Source organism: Pterocles gutturalis, unplaced genomic scaffold, assembly GCF_000699245.1.
Source record: "Pterocles gutturalis isolate BGI_N339 unplaced genomic scaffold, ASM69924v1 scaffold16342, whole genome shotgun sequence".
NCBI classification, from domain to species: domain Eukaryota; kingdom Metazoa; phylum Chordata; class Aves; order Pterocliformes; family Pteroclidae; genus Pterocles; species Pterocles gutturalis.
The window spans coordinates 38,474-54,677 of NW_010108211.1; the positions used below are offsets into that span (position 1 = coordinate 38,474).

The following is a 16,204-nucleotide window of genomic DNA, read 5'->3' on the forward strand; positions in this document are numbered from 1 at the left end:
AAATACTTCAGGGAAAATAGTCCCCAGTCCATGCAGACACGGCAACTGATAACGCGACGTAAATCAAGGGAAAGAAGGAAAGAAGGAAAGAAAGGCCATAACACTAACTTTTTTGCAGAATGGTAACAGGATGGTTTACTTGTGATTTTTAAAGTACTAGTGATCTGGGATACAATTTGTTTCACCTAAGTTTCAGCTCTTACTGTTAAATTTACTTTGCTATAAATTTGTGTTAGTGGTACAAGCATCCAACAAAGTTACCAGCAACACATCTGGTTTCAAATCTAAGAGGGTGACAAACAGGCAAGGAAAGTTTTGAGGTAACAGCAAGCAATCAACTGTTTTTCAAGTGGAAGCAAAAGCAAAAAAGCCACTAGGGGAGGTCAACAAAAATAAGATACCAAATAACATCCATGTTCCAACAGCAAAAGCGACCTGCAGTCTGCTTTTCCCCCATATGAAGATCCAGAGGACACCAGAGCCTGAACACACCAGGACTGAGACCAGCATGAAGGCACAAATAGGAGGTAGCTTTGGAAAATGGGCGAAATCTTTCAAGCTTGAGAAATAAATGGTTCATGGATGAGCCTAAGGCTCCTCTCTTTGAAGTGAGGGTGGCATCATGGTGAAACTGCTTGAGGTTCATCCACGAGCCCTCCCGGGGTGCTGTTGTTACTGTACTTCTCTCGTGTACAGTCTACTGGGGCATGGCTTACTGCCAGGCATTTCACAGAGGACATGCTAACAGCCACAGAATTTAATTAAGTCTAATGATATGCCTGGATGTATCTGTAAGCTTAGCTTGTACTGTAACAGCAGCGAAAATATAGTGCTTATCCAAGCTGGATGCTGGCTATCAAGCAAAGATGCAAGAGCTGCAAGGTGTCAGAAAAACTGAAAAGACACCTTTCAGCGAGGCAAGGCAGGGGCGGGCAAGCAGGATGTATGATGGGAAAAGCAGGTCCTGCGAGCCTGTTCACCGGAGATGCTGATATGTGCAGTTTGGAGTCAGAGAATGCTTCTGAGAAAATAAAGATTTATCTAAAAACAGCCGTTAGATCTTCTAGTCAGACTTTCTGTGTGCCACAGACTCAGTTACGGACTGTGGTGAGCACAACATGCTCTGCTCCAACCCCAGCCGCTCCCCACAACGCTTTTCTCAGCTTATTTCTTGGCGTTTGCAGGCTGAGAACTGACTGCTTCCCCCAACAGTCCGTTCAGAGGTTAATGACTCCTGCTGCTAAGACCTTGCTGCTCAGCTGTATTTGTCTGATTTATGCTGCCAGTCACTGGTTCTCGTTATGCTTTTCTAGATAGGCTAAGGAACTACCTTTCATACTTAAAGAAAGAAAATGCCATAAAGGAACTGGAAGCACTGTCGTCACAGATGCTCCGGTGTTTGCCTGTGCGCAGTGGGGTTATGAACCACGGAACAGAGCCATGCCAGGCTGCATTCTCCTCTTAAAACTACTTGCAAAGCCCATACACTTCACTGTGAGGGCACAGAGAAGGTGAATCTTTTGTATTCACCAGAGACAGAAGAATTCTGGCCTGTGTGCAACAGAAGCCCATTTCACAGCTTACCTTTAATCTTCCCATAAAAAGACAAGACCAGGACTGTACCAAGTTCTGTATGAAAAAACAACTTTTTAATGATCAAATGTCTGCACTATATTTCCCTCAGAAAAATCACGAAACTCCCTAACGAAACATTCACAGACCAACACGGTCCCTTCAAAGATTTATTTTTAGAGTGTGCTTTCCTCAGAGCAAATCTCCGCACTGCCTTTGCCCTCAGGGCACATTACTTTTCTTTTCTTTGCAATGCTGTCATTAAACACCGTGCACATTTTTCCTCCACATTTTTTTCATACTCTGAAATATCTCGACATAGTTAAAATAACTTAAGGAAATCAATAAACTCCACATGTGAGCAACTCTTAACCCGAGCTGCTAATATTCCTCCCCCTTCATTAAAAATTTATTTTTCATGGGGCAGAAACAGCATATTGTTAATATCTCTAATAGTGTTCAGGTACCCCGAGAGGGAGGGATGTCCATCAACTCAGTTGGCTTAGTGTAAACAAATCCTGGATCAAAACTTGGATCCACTTTAATAATAACCCAGCTTGGCTCCGATCCAGCATCGCAACAGTCTAAAGTTTCCCCCCATCGTTCTGTTTAAAGTCTGGGAAAGCATGTTTAAAAGCAGGCCTCATTTAACTTAAAGTTAATCATCTGCAACCAGCCCAGGCCAATTAGGAAGGCTTAGGGAGATTGGCCACAGTATCTTGAAAAGCAAAAGAAACATTTATTTTACTTCTTGCACCTTTTTGATGTGGACAACCTGCTGAAAGCCAAAAGGAGTTTTAATCAATCCCCAGAAAGCTGTAAGGATCATCTGCCCAAGTTTATTCTGGCAGCCAAGGTGCAGACCTGCCAGGCATGAAATTGTTGGGAGATCCTACACACCATGACATGCGCCTCCCTCACACAGCAGCCAGTTGGCTCCCATCTTCAATCTCTTTAATAACCTTAAAGCTCTTAATCTCGGATAGTATCTCACTGAATAAACCAACGGAGGAAAAATAAAAAAAACAACCTGATTGTCAAAGATTCAGATAAATAAGCCCAAATCAGTGCTGGGGCAGGTTCTTTAGCATGCTAATTCCTGCTTATACCAGCTCTACCTGCAAATAAGGCTCTAAACAAACTATTTCTACTACAAGGGGAGGGTAATTATACTGACAAAGGCACCTCTGTGTCGGGTTGGGCAGAAGGAGCCGGCAGGTCTGGGAGACGCAGGCTTAACCTAGTCTCCTGCAGTGAATGCACATTGTCTAGTGCAGGGGGAAAAATGCCAGACTGGGGGGACCTAGCAGCATTCAAGACAACAGTGGTGCACCTTGTCTGAGAGGGTTATTTAATGCTTCTGGCACCTGTACTTACAGCCACCCCCTCTTTTTCTCCTTTACAGGTTTAGAATTTATTTGGCATGTATAATTGTTATTTTGATCCTATAGCTACAAACAATAGGCAGCATGTCATTTCTTGATCATTTTGCATTCTTCTTGGGTTTTACTACAGACTTAACCCTTTGGAATCGGTGCCCTAGCAGCACCTAGCAGGTTTTGTAACAGTCAGTCAAATATTATTGGCATTTGCTTTCAAGGGCTGTAATTTCTTCTACTGTAAAATTACATTGCCTTAAAAACTGCTATAGGTTTTTATTCACATATATTTATACCAACCAAAACACGAAACTGATTTACATTAACTTAGAGGAAACACTGATTTCAAATGCTGTGCCAGCAATTCAGATTCAGTTTGCAGACAAAAATTATAGCAATTCTTAGTTGGAAGGGCTTTTTTTGGTTATTTTCAAAGAAAAATTCTGAAGAGCAGGTTCTCACACATGAGAATGCAGTCACAAATCGGCATGGTGGATGAAAATTAATGTAACTCAAAACTTTTACTACTCTGTTTCGTGTGTTTATCATCCTGCTGTAAACTCACAACTTCAAGAGGTGAAATACTTCAGCTGTTATCAAAGAGACCTGGTGGGAGCTTGGTACACATCCTGTCACCTGAGATAACGCTTTCCAGGTCAACACACCAGAAGCCCATTTATGAAGTGGTCAAAAAAAAAAAAAATTAAGATACTTTCAGGAGCTTTTCTGACTGGTTTTGGAAATGCAATTTGAAAATTGTCAATATCAGTCAAAGCACAAATCTGAGCTCACTACCTTCTAGCAATTGCAATGATGAACATTACCACAATCAATGTATCCTTTCCTCGAAGAATCATTTATTTATTGTTTTATTGGGATCACAGAGTAACTTTGTCCAGCAAAATTATGGAGTGGCAGTGTCTGTTGTGCTGTAAAGCACTATTCAAAATTCACAGGGGTTCAACCCAGCAGTTAGCCTAAGAAGCTGTATGTGTCAAATCCTTTTATTGCTGGAATTAACATGCATTTTAGTTCTAAGCTGCACATCATTACAGAATTGCTAGTATCTGAATACCCAGTGAAGGCACAATGAGTCTGGAAGAATGCTTTGACTTTAAATCGTTGTACTTATTATGATGGACAATTAGTTGAAGTGAAAAAACCCCTCTGTGCTTCCAGACCTACTAAGGTCTTTGGTTCTTTGGTGGGGAAGGGAAAGAAGGAGAGGAGATCTAAATTATCTTTTCTCTTTATCTAAATTATCTGGACCTCTATTCACCCAAATTCTCCCCCAAATAAAACCTTTTAGAGTTACAAAGGTACACCAAGATAATACTGATCTTCAAGGGCAGTTTCCTCAAAGCACTAGGTTGGTCCACGCCACAGTGCAGAAGGTTGAGCAACCACGTCAGAAGGCCAGCATGGGTGAAGAGGGAACTCATGACTGAGCTCAAATGCAGAAAGTAAAAAGGAAGCAGAGTTAGGTATGGGCTATCCAGGAGAAATACAGAACCACTGCTTGGGCATGCAGCAATGGAGTCCAAAAAGCCAAGGGTCAGCTGGAGTTGGATCTTCTAAGGGATGTGAAGGGCCAGTGAAAAGGGTTTCTATAAGCACAGCAGCAGCAAAAGGACAATACATTAATTGTGAGGCTGTTGCTCAATGGGGGCAGGAAACCTAGTGATGAAGTACATGGAAAAGGCAGAGGAATTACTTTTGCATTGGTTTTTACTAGTAAAAGCTGCCCTCAGGCCTCTCAGCTCTACAAGCCTAACAGAAAAGCCTGCAGAGCACAGCATTACCTACAGAGAGAACACTTCAGCCATCTGCACATACACAATCTGTAAGACCAGAAGAGATACCTCCAGTGGTGCTGAGATAGCTGGCTGATGTCATTGTGAGGCTGTTATTACCTTCAAAAGGTCAAGTCAGTCATAAGGGTTCTGATGACTGGAAAAAGATAAACATCACACCCATCTTGAAGAAGAGCAAGAAAGAAGATCTGGGAAACTACAAGCTGTTTGGGCACACCTCCGTCCCTGGGTGGTTTATGGAGCAAATGTTCCTGGAAGCCATTTCCAAGCATATGAAGGGCAAGAGGGAGACTGAGAACAACCAATTTGAATTTACCAACCCATGGCTAACCAGCCTGTTTGCCAGACCTGTGGATGAGGGGACAGCGATGGACGTTGTACACCTTGGCTATAAGCAAGCCTTTTGAGATGGTCGGCCATAGCAACTTCATAGCTCAATTGGTGGAACATGAGCTGCACTCAGCAGATTAGTGGATGATATGGAATTGAGGGAGTAGCTAGTGTGCTATAGGGTAATGCTGCTATTCAGAGAGACCTTCACAGGATGGAGAAGAACACCGTGAAATTCAAATCAGCAAATAAAAAGTCCTGCATCTGTACTGGAATAGCCCTCTGCAGCAGTATAGGCTGAGGCTGAGTGACCAGAAAGCAGCTTTGCAGAAAACGTCTGGAGGGTACTGGTGGCCAAGTTGAGCATGGGTCAGCAATGCTTCCCTGCAGTGAAGACTTTGCCCAGCCACACCCTGGGTGTAATGGAAGTGATTATTCCCCTCCATCCAGCACTGGTGAGACCACATCTGGAATCCTGTGTCCAGTTCTGGGCTCTCCAGTACAAGAAAGGTGTTGCTACCCTGGAGTGAGTCCAGTGCAGGGCCATCAAGCCAGCTGGGTAGCCCATGGTATACGAGGAGAGACCGAGATAACTCAGTGTGCGCAACTCCAAGAAAAGCAGGCTAGAGAGAGACCTTACTGCTCTCTTCAGTTACTTAGAGGGAGGGTGCAAGGAAGATAACTCTTCTTGGAGGTGCACAGTGGAAGGATTAGGGGCAATGGACAGAAGCTGGAACATGGCCAATTCCAATTAGGCATTAGGAAAAGGTTGAGGGGTTTTGGTTTGTTTGTTTATTTGTTTGTTTTAAATTGTGAAGGTGGTAAAATACTGGCTCATGTTGCCCACGTGACCTCCAGACTGGCTTTCAACACAAATTATTCCAACATCAAGTCTGCAAAAAGAGCAGAGCACAGACCAGAGATGTCAACAGAATACTACTGTGAACTGTGCTGTGTCACTAGCACAGCAGAATGACCCAAAAGAACATTACTCTCACTAATATAGAGGGGCATCAGAACTACACAACCCAGCTTCTCAGTCATCCTCAAATGGGTATTCATTTGGATTAGAATGCTGGGATAATTACAATCATAATCAATGCAAGATTCACTCAGTTGGATGCAAAAAGGGTTTACATAGCATTTCCTTTGTTAATTTGTTGACACGAGACATAAGATTTATTTGTCTGTGCCTTGGTTTTTTCTCTGCTAATGCAAGACAGGAACACCAAAATTACCTATATCAGGGGTGTGTGGGCATTTTATTTTAAAATACACAAAACATCCTTCATAGGTAGAAATTAATACAAAATATAAGAATTTAAACAACAAGCAGAAGATCTCATTAAGACATGCAGGAATTTGCCTCATGAAGCTATGACTGACACGTGTAATTCTTTGCATCTTCTGGCTGCAGTTATAATTAATGAGAGTGCATTCTTCCTCGCTGACTACTACATGGGACTCTTGCAGATTTTCAAACAAATTTCAGCATGAAAGATTCACAGGAACTAAGAAGAGCATGCCTATTGACCTGTGGTGGTAAGAACAGCTTTCAAGATTACTTATTTCTGAACGAGGAAAAGAAAATTTTCACTGCAGTCCTTGCAACGGAGTAAACAGAACAGCACCAAAGCAGAGTGAGAGAAACAGAAAAGCCAATGTGCAGTAAACTGGATGACCACTCCTGCTTTAAGGGGTTTGTAACTTATCAACACCAAAGTAAACTCACATTAACAAGCAATGGAAACACTTCAGCTCTACTGTGAGCTTGCAGGCTGTCTGGTAATGTCTCATTACCAGACTATCTCATTCATCACAAAAACCCAACTGCTTAAAAATATTCATGCTCCTATTTTGAAAAATTATCATTATGGGAATGTTAGTTTTGAGTTAACATCATGTCTTGGGGGCTCCATCTTCCTGTTAAATATGTGATATCCCTCTATTTATCTCTATAACAAGCCTATTTTCTCCAGTGCTGGCAGTACAGACAAATCATTGATCTTTGCTCTCCGTTGATTTTACCAACCAACCATTAGGTTGAGGGAATTCCTCTTCTTCCCATCTCAAAGCAAGGCCTTTAAGGAAACTCCGTAAGCAGCAGAGGATCCTCTGTACAGCTTCTCATACTATCCTGCCCTACTTGGCCTCATCTAGATAGTGGCCACCTTTTCTAGGGACCAGCACTACAGGCACTTGATATCCATTAATCCAGACATCAGAAGTGAATTATGTGGATAGTCAGTGGTGGAAACTGCTGTGGAAAACTCCAGTCAGCCCTTCTTAGAGCAGTTTTACAAGAATTTCCAATAAGTCAAGTGGCAAAGGAGGAACATTATGGTCTTGAACCAAAACTGATGGAGTAGTTAGTTTTTGTTGGTTTTGCTATCTTTTGTCCACAAAAGAAAAAACAAACAAACAAACAAAAAACCAAAATAAATTCAGGCTATACCTTACAGAAAAAAATTAAACAAAAAATTTTTACTATCAACTATGAAATGAAATATTACATTTAAATTTTGGATTGTTAAACAAATTTTAAAAAATAGGGGGAAAAAAGACATCCATTTATTTCCAATGACAATTCCTGAAATTAAAAGTCTAGAATTTGCTTTCAGCACTTGCAAAAGGAAGTTAATCAGTTGGTCCTAAATTGCGGCTAAGATAGTCAGTGTCTAAACAGCTGGAATACTTACATGAAGGCCATCAAGCCTATAAAGTAACTTGAAGATTCACGAATAAAACTGTTTTCTAAAAAAAGGATCTATCCTTGTTTTTCTGCAGCACTATGTATGGCGTCTTACTTTGATCTACTAAAATAAGTACACTCAGAGCTTAAGATATAAGCCTTGTGTCTTGAGACACAAAAGACAAAGCTGCAACAAAGTCTTAAGATGCAAACGAAAGACGGAACAGCATGAAAAGTACTGGAATAGGCACAAAATCCTCATTCCTGTTTTATAGTTAAAAGAATACAAGCATTCCAAATGTACCAAGATATTTCATTTCTCACTAGTAGAACATCTATTATTATTTGATGTTCACTTGGTCATTATACTCACTAAATTAATTTACTAGAAGCACCATCAGAGAAGGCAGCAGCTACCAAGTCCAGTCTCGGCTGAAACCAGTTTAGGCCATTAATGCCTCTGGACAGCATCTTCTGGGGCTGGTGACTTACATGCGATGAGTTATTGATCCCTGCCTGGCCTCACCAGCGCTGCCAGCTTCAGCAGAAGCATTCATAAGAGGACTGCTTCTGTCTCTGACACGGCTGTTCCACAAGCACCTCAAGGTAGTATAAAACTCCTCTAATACAGACTGATGGGATCCCCATGCCATCAAGCCACTCCTCCCTTCACCTGGCTACAACCACTGTGAGGAGCTACAGAGTGAGCTGGTCTGGGTTCAAAATAAAATAAGCCATAAGGAGGGGGAGGCTTTAGTTTTAATGAGTTTCCTGTTCCAGATCGTTATGTGGCTGCACCAACACTCTTGCTGGCATACAGGACAGGGGGCAGATAGGATTGCCATTTTGGTTTTTGGCTACAGTGCCAAAGTGTTTGGTGGACAACAGCACAAACCTGCCCGACAACAGAGCCAGCAGGGATTGCACACACGCCACCTGATGTGACCCGTGCTCTGCTGGGTGGACAACTGTCATTGCCAGGTTAGATTCTCTAGTTTTGTCAGATCAGTCACGTTTTTGCAGGCAAGGAATCTAAACTGGACATACAAAAGGATGTGAACACAGCGAGCAGGCTGGAGGGGTGGAGACAGACAGAAGCAGAGACAACAGGAAAACAAAACCAAACCCTCCTGTGGCTTTTTTTTGTGGAGATAAATGGACTTAAATGAATAAACCAACAAAATCGTGTAGCTTGTGATTAAATAACTACATAGTGCTGTAACCAGTGTATTCCCCACAAATATTCACCAAGAACCTACTCTGGAAAACAGAAATAATTCATAGTACAACCCAAGACATTATTGCCGTTTAAAAATGGAAAAATGTAGGAAACTGCTCAGCCACCAAGAGCAGGCATTAAAGAAAAAAAAAAATCTAAAAAATGCTAACTTTAGTAAACTAGTTCATCACTCTTTCTCATTCTATGTTTTATTTTTACTAGTCCAAGTAAAAGTCAGTAGCTGCCCTCCACTCCTGCACACCCTCAGGGATGCAGACCGTTTACCACAGTCATGTTTTCAGTTGTAAATGTTGACCTGACCAACACCATAATGTCATTTACTAGGAGTTTACACAATAGCAGCAGCTTCAGTAAAACACCTAAAAAATTAGCAAGTCAATTTAGACGGGAAAAAAACACCCCATCAAATCCTATTCAGACCTGCAACTTCTCTCCAGGCCAAAACACACATACATCTACTCGTGGGCAGGCCTCCTCTTTGTAATGCTAACAGAACAATTTAAAAGGATTGGATGCTTAAAAATGGAGATGGAATTTAGGTGCTGTGGAGAAGGATGGGGCTCATCTGCTGGTTTTTGAAGCATCTTCAGTTTACAGTTGCACTGCTGTAAATAAGAAACAGAGGAATATTGCCTGCTACACTAGAAATACTGGAACAAATGAGTTGTGTAAAAGCTTTCTCCCAAGAAGCAGGCTGCAGGATCTGAATCAACATCACATGGTACTCTGCAGTATATGGCATTCATTACAGTTTTTGTTTCAATACTGTGTGTGGTGGCTATCTCAAAGAACTCCAAGACCTTTCATACTCCTCTGTATCTAGTCCCCTTCATTTAAAAGTAGAAGGCACTATGCCAATCCTTCAAATTCTTTTTAGAGCATACAACCAAATAGATCCAACAGAAGATGTTTCTAATCCATCTGCAGTCTAACATGAAACCTAACTTTATTTCTATATATTTATGTATCTATGTGAGGATAGTCACATACGTAGGAAGCAGAATGGTAGAGTCTGTAGTATACACACATAAAAGCAGCTCTTCCTGAGATTATTTCTGGAAATATTTTTCTAAACCAGCAAGGGGAAATTTGCTTTAATATTTTATTTTTATGTGGGGCTCCCACAGTCTGTATTTCTGCACCATTATTGTGCTGCATTTAATTCCCATCACCAGATTAACATTGACATCTGGGAAGGTTGCTGAATCAAACACAGAAGAGCAAAAGCACAGCTCCAAAACTGTAAACTCTATATAATGAATCAGATGAAAATAAGTTTATTTTTACACCAGGCAGAACATCAGGAATCACAAACTAATCCTCAGGGAACAATACTTAAACCTGCTGAAGTGAGAAAATAAATCTTAGTAAGATCCATGAGAATTCACAATTGGCTTTTAATTAATGTGTATTTTTTAAAAAGTACCTTGTAGAGACCAAAGAAGCCTAAGTCTCGTAATACAGTGAGGGCACTAACTCGTGGACCAGTAGTAATTTCTCCAGCCACCTGTAATCGAATCTTGACAATTTCCAGTGGATTGGTAAAGATCACTTGAGAACCTCCAGCCTGAAATTAGAAGTGGAAAGCAGTACATTAACCTGTTACATCCTTTGCAGTGTACATCCTGTTACATTCAATAGAAGACATTTTTAATCCTGCTGCAGTTGGTTAGTTAAGCTATTAGCAGACAAGAGTTTTAGTATTAGCTAATAAACTGTAGCTCACAAGGTAAGAAACCTACCCCCCCATGAGATGAGTGGTCAGGAGAAACAGAGAGGAAGCAGGTGAGCCACCATCAGACAGACACCAGCTCAATTCTTGCTGCAAGAATACATTCACCAACACGAATTTATGTAATACCGACAAGCCAAGAACATTGCAAAGCAAGTAGTGAAGTGAAAGAAAGAATTAGTAACTAAGTAAAGAAACTGAGATGTGCACGCCAGTACTTAGAAAGTGAAAACATACTATTGAAAAGTGTGGCAGAAGCTTTTTAAATTTTGGCATGAGTTCATAAAACAAAGAACACACAGATTCCAATGACCAGAACTGCAGATATCTGTTGCATTTTTTAAATCCCACTGAACAACCAGTTTCAGGGCCACTAAATGCCATTTGATTCAAGAGTCTAAGCTCCACATCATTATTTGTGCACCAGGTAACAAAGAAGGTCTACAGATCGAAGGATTCCTTTAATCAAGAACCCACCTGCAACAGTGTCATTCTAACTTCTGTTAGTTTCTTAATTATGTGGCCCAACAGCTATATCCTTCTCTAGGGTCTGAAATCACACAAACTATGCAAAGGGAAACCCTCACCCTCCCCACAACAAGAGAAGAACTATTTTCTTCTAGAAGGTAATGACTAAAATGAAATAAGCTGCATTTAAAAGCACTTGCATCTAGCCGTGTCTGGTATGTGAACACATATGCACATCTTTTTTAAATTATCCAAATGTTAAAAGAATTAATCATAGTTCAGATTAACTATCATTCAAAATAAAAAATATGCACAGCCATATAGTTTAAATAATGTGCTGAAGAAATGGCAAATCACACGAACAACTATTCTTGTCTACCACTTAGACTGAGCATACAGTGTGGTTACAAATTAAAGTCTTTACATAACCCCCAAAATATCCCAAATGTTTCCTATTTTGACCAGAAAAAGCATGCTCTTGTGTATCTCAACTGGTTTTGACTTTCAAATTGGCATAATTTAATCTAACTGCTTTTACCAAACCAGAATCCTGGTGCAGATAAAGCTGCTATTTTCTTGTTGCCGTCAGAAATTAGACTGATAAATTATTTGGCACATATGCTGTCTTCAGTTTTGCTCTTAAATGGAAACATATTAAGTAAGTAAGCATTCAAAACAATAAAATGTTTATTTTACTTATCTACTCATCTTGCAAAGTCTAAAAATAAAAAAAATAATCCTGGAAAGGTCCTTACAGTGAATTACAAATACGATAAATTTTGGTCTATATATCACAAATATTAAGTGTTCCCACATGCCATCACACGTATCTTCTTAAAAAGATAAAATCCCAATTGCAGTTGAAAATGTTCATTTGCAAGTTTGCTATACTGCAGACCTCCTGTAAAACCCACTACTTAAAAACTCATACCAACTAATCTACGTTAGCACAAATAAACTAGTTTCTCTCAGTATGATATTCTCACAGTTCATTGTGCCATGACTCCATGGGAAGTGTTCCTTTAATTTTCACTACGGGAAAACCATATCAACATTTAAAAGATGACAACAAAATTAAGTTTAATTTAGGATTATTAATGCACCAAAACACGGAGTAATTTTAAAATCTATAAAAATGTTTATATGTGAATGCTATATTTAAAGAAAGGAAACATATATCTGATTATAAAGGAGAATGAAGGCAAATAATTTCTGAACTCAAACAAACGGGAAGTACGTCAAGTGCTCGTACATATAAATGTTTATGTTTGCATGTCCAATCTGACTGTTTCCACGCTTGCAGCATTACATGTTTGCGGTTCTCGGTAAATCACATAAGACTTCCACTTTAGTTTGCTGTTTGAAAAATGGGGATTCTATTATTTACCCACCTCATACAATCAAGCTCACTACATTACAATTTTTAAAATGCACGCACCAGGCATTGCTAAAAAGACTACGACTACCAGTTCTGCTGCCTACAAAGGGGGTCTGAAGAAAGACAACGGAAATTTTCAATTAAGTCCTTCCACAAAACTGTCCAGGTGTTAGCCCTGAACTCCCTGAACAACCTTTATCATCCTCTAAATTTGGTCAAAGATATACTCCAAAAATCAAATACTGAAATGAATACTGAAAGTGCTGAGCCAGACACTACCTGACAGAGGGTCTCAGTAGGAGGGTTTCTACCACCCGCCTGCTCTGTGATGGATAGTAAGGCTGGTTTATCAACCAGTGCAGATGCAGTCCCAGCAGTAACAAGTACAGTAGCCTGGTGGGGAGCTTTTATCACCCTGTTATTTAACCATCTATGCTGGCAACTGCAGCTCCTTATCCTCAGAATGCGGGGAGGGGGGGGAAGCAAACTGGAGATGGCTACTATACTCTCTAATGAAATGATTCCTTGCTTGTCTGGCTCTGGTAACTCCTATTGTGTTATTCATCATCACAGTAGGCAAGTGCCTCATAAATATTAATGGTATTTCCTCCCAGTGCTCCTGTGAGGAAAGTGCAATGACTCTAGTTTTACAAGAAGGGGATTTGAGGTAAAGAGGTTAATTGTATGCCCAGTGTTGTGCACGCAACTTGTAAGAGTCTCCAGATAACCTGATCTCCAAATCAGTAGCTTGAATCACAACAGGATGTGAAGAATGATTCTGTCTTATTTCTGAGTTTTTGCATAGTGAATGCAATGAAAGAAATCTCATCAATCTAATTTTTTTCCAGCCTCTTCAAGCTGCTAGCTTAAACTGTTATGGAAAAAAACAGTCAACATCATCAGCACATCATATCACCCTGCTCTTTCATTCTATTTGGCCAAAAGTTGAAGAGCATTAGCTTCTTGTTTGCTAATTTTCGCAGCTGAAAGTGTATCTCATTTTAAAATTTTAAAATATGTTCCTGAAGGTCAAAACTTGTAAACTGGTTTCTTTTGCCAGAATAAACACAGTTTAAACTCAGGTTGCTCAAGCTTAATGATCTCCCCACTAAGTGTCACAAAAAATAATTCTGGGATAAACTTTCTCAACTGTAGTCCCAGTAACACCGATTTTTCTGCACTGAAGTTACAAACTTGAATACCCGCAATTCTGAATTCCTCATCGTCTCTTCCAGTCATTTTTAAAGAAACAAATTACTTGACTGTAAAAGCAAATCTATTACTTTTCAGTTATTATAATGTGATTAAAATAAAAACTGCAATTTTGACTTATTTATAGGAGTAGATACCTAGAGGTACCGCATAGATAACTATCTGTAAGGGCCCACAAAGGGCCTATATTATTCTGAAAGAATTTAACATTTGACTTACGGTCTTATCCGATGTAAAACAAGAAAATTAAAGGGAAATGCTTCTGTGTCCTCACACACACAAAGCTAGAAATCTCCAGGTCTATAGTGTTCAGTGTGCTTTAACACACTGTGCATCTACACATGTGAATTTTTAAAAACAAGTTTATTTCATTTTTACAGTTCTTCAACTCTACACTTGGTATGATATCACCCAACACCTCTCGATGGCAGTATAGTCTTGTACAGTACTGTTTACCACATGCCTCCTTCTACTTTCTTACTTTACTGAACAGAAGGGAGAAGTAGAAATAGCCGAGGTATTCCTTTTTTGTCCAAGGGAAAATAAAATCCACTCTGTAGTGAAGAAAAAATAGTTTAATAACAACTGCTTGACAACACTCCAGTTTAAGAAGCTAGAATGTTTTCTACTTCTTCATGTGTTGAAATCATCTCCTAATAAACTTCACTGGAAAACAGACAGATTTTCACCACTCTCATTACACTAAGATAAGAAATTCCTGTTCTTTTTAATGTAACTGCATTTTGTGCCCTTATGAGATTAGATAAGAAATCAGCACGACAGACCCAATTCTCTTAGGGCTTTCACATCTCCATTTGAAAGCTTCAGTGTCCTTTCCGAAGAGAATGAAGCTTGAAATTCAGGAAGAGAATTCAGTGTTTTCCAAACCAGAAGAAAGTACTAGATTCTTTTCCCTTCATTGCTATTGGTCATCAACTGTTCTTGTGCCTCTAACTAACCTTATTACCTACTTCAAATCATAGCCTTTTCCTGTTCTCAGCTAAGAGCATTTAGGGTCAACCTAGATCTTTCTTCTGCATCCCATCCAACTTGTCACATATCACCTTTTAAGGTTTCATGGATGAAGAAAGGATTACTACTGCTATTAGAGTGCTAATATTTCCCAACAATATCACCCAGGGATAGCAATTATGGCAATTAATGGCAACCATTAAAATACATAAGCAACCTATTACGTAATTATCCAAAATCAACCTCTGCAAAAGAAATCGTCTACAATGTGTTGGTTACTCATTCAATTTACAAAGAGACAAGCAGGTGCAAGTTCCAAAATTTCTAGTCAACTGTTTATCACATTCAGCCATACTGAATATCGTACACTGTCCCAGGCCCTTACTCCTTGCCAGTTGCCAGATGCAGCTTGTTTTCCTGTGCATTTGCTAGCATCCATTAATCCTAATTAAAGTCAAGGTTCCCATAGTGCTGAGCATTGTACAGACACAAAATAAAGATTGTTCCCTGTCATTTAAAAAAAAAAATCTAAATTAAAAATGCACTCAGGGGATCCAAGAATGGAAGAATTACCATCCTCATTGTGTAATAAAGGGCAACTAAAGCACAGAACCTTTCAATGATTTACCACAAAATCACATACTAACTCTACGACAGAACAAGGCTTAGAAGCTAGATTTACGGAGTGCCACTGCAGTGCTTCAAGCTACCTCTAAAAGACTTGATGTCTATACGTCAAAAGATCCCAAGAGCATCAGATGAATGGTGCTGAGTTGCTGCAGAAGTGATTTCTCACTGTGGACTTGCCTGATACCAGAAGAGCTACTGAGCAACAGACATCTGTCCAAAGTGACTGTTTTTCTTACAGATTTCAAAGGTGACAACCTTAATTATGTGGCGCTGTATGTCAAGGGCAAAGCACACTGAGTTGGCAAAAGCTTGGTTCTGTGTTACCTTTATTTCCAACAAAGCCAGGCTTCAAAAATCCAGACAAGCCATCTCATGCTATTTTGTGTCCTCTCGTCCAGGATCCTATCTATACAGGATCCTGATAATGCTCTTTAGCAATGGGAGTTCATATAGTAAATACGTTTTCTTCAGATCATGAGGAGATTTCCTGAGCCCTCAATCATCTGCTTTTCACTACCCTGACCAGGCTAGCACAGAAACAGCTTTCATGCTGCTCAGGCAGAACTGTGTTTTTCTCCAGCTAATCTTTCTTGTTTTCGGAGGACAGACTTCTCTTGGTCTGGCTAAGGTTTTGCTTTGGGCAGCTCAAACAGGGAACACTCCTAGAATCGCAGAGTCTTGTTAATGTCCAAATGTACATAAAATGTAAAGCACGCTCCTTCAAACACTCACGTAAAAGTGCTCATAAACAGAATTGCAATTAGTCTGAACAGAAGTACATTCCT

The 16,204-nt window shown here is 40.0% G+C and overlaps 1 protein-coding gene across 1 annotated transcript in view; it reads right to left on the bottom strand.

The window, feature by feature from the left end:
* The window catches only part of LOC104461088 (calcium-binding mitochondrial carrier protein Aralar2-like), a gene marked incomplete at its 5' end in the record, with an annotated part of 30,210 nt that overhangs the window by 6,440 nt on the left and 7,566 nt on the right, over positions 1 to 16,204 (bottom strand). Inside the window, one exon of the mRNA XM_010072543.1 lies at positions 10,454 to 10,594. Coding sequence (XP_010070845.1) covers positions 10,454 to 10,594 — 141 coding nt within the window. The remainder of the gene's footprint in view (positions 1 to 10,453; positions 10,595 to 16,204) is intronic.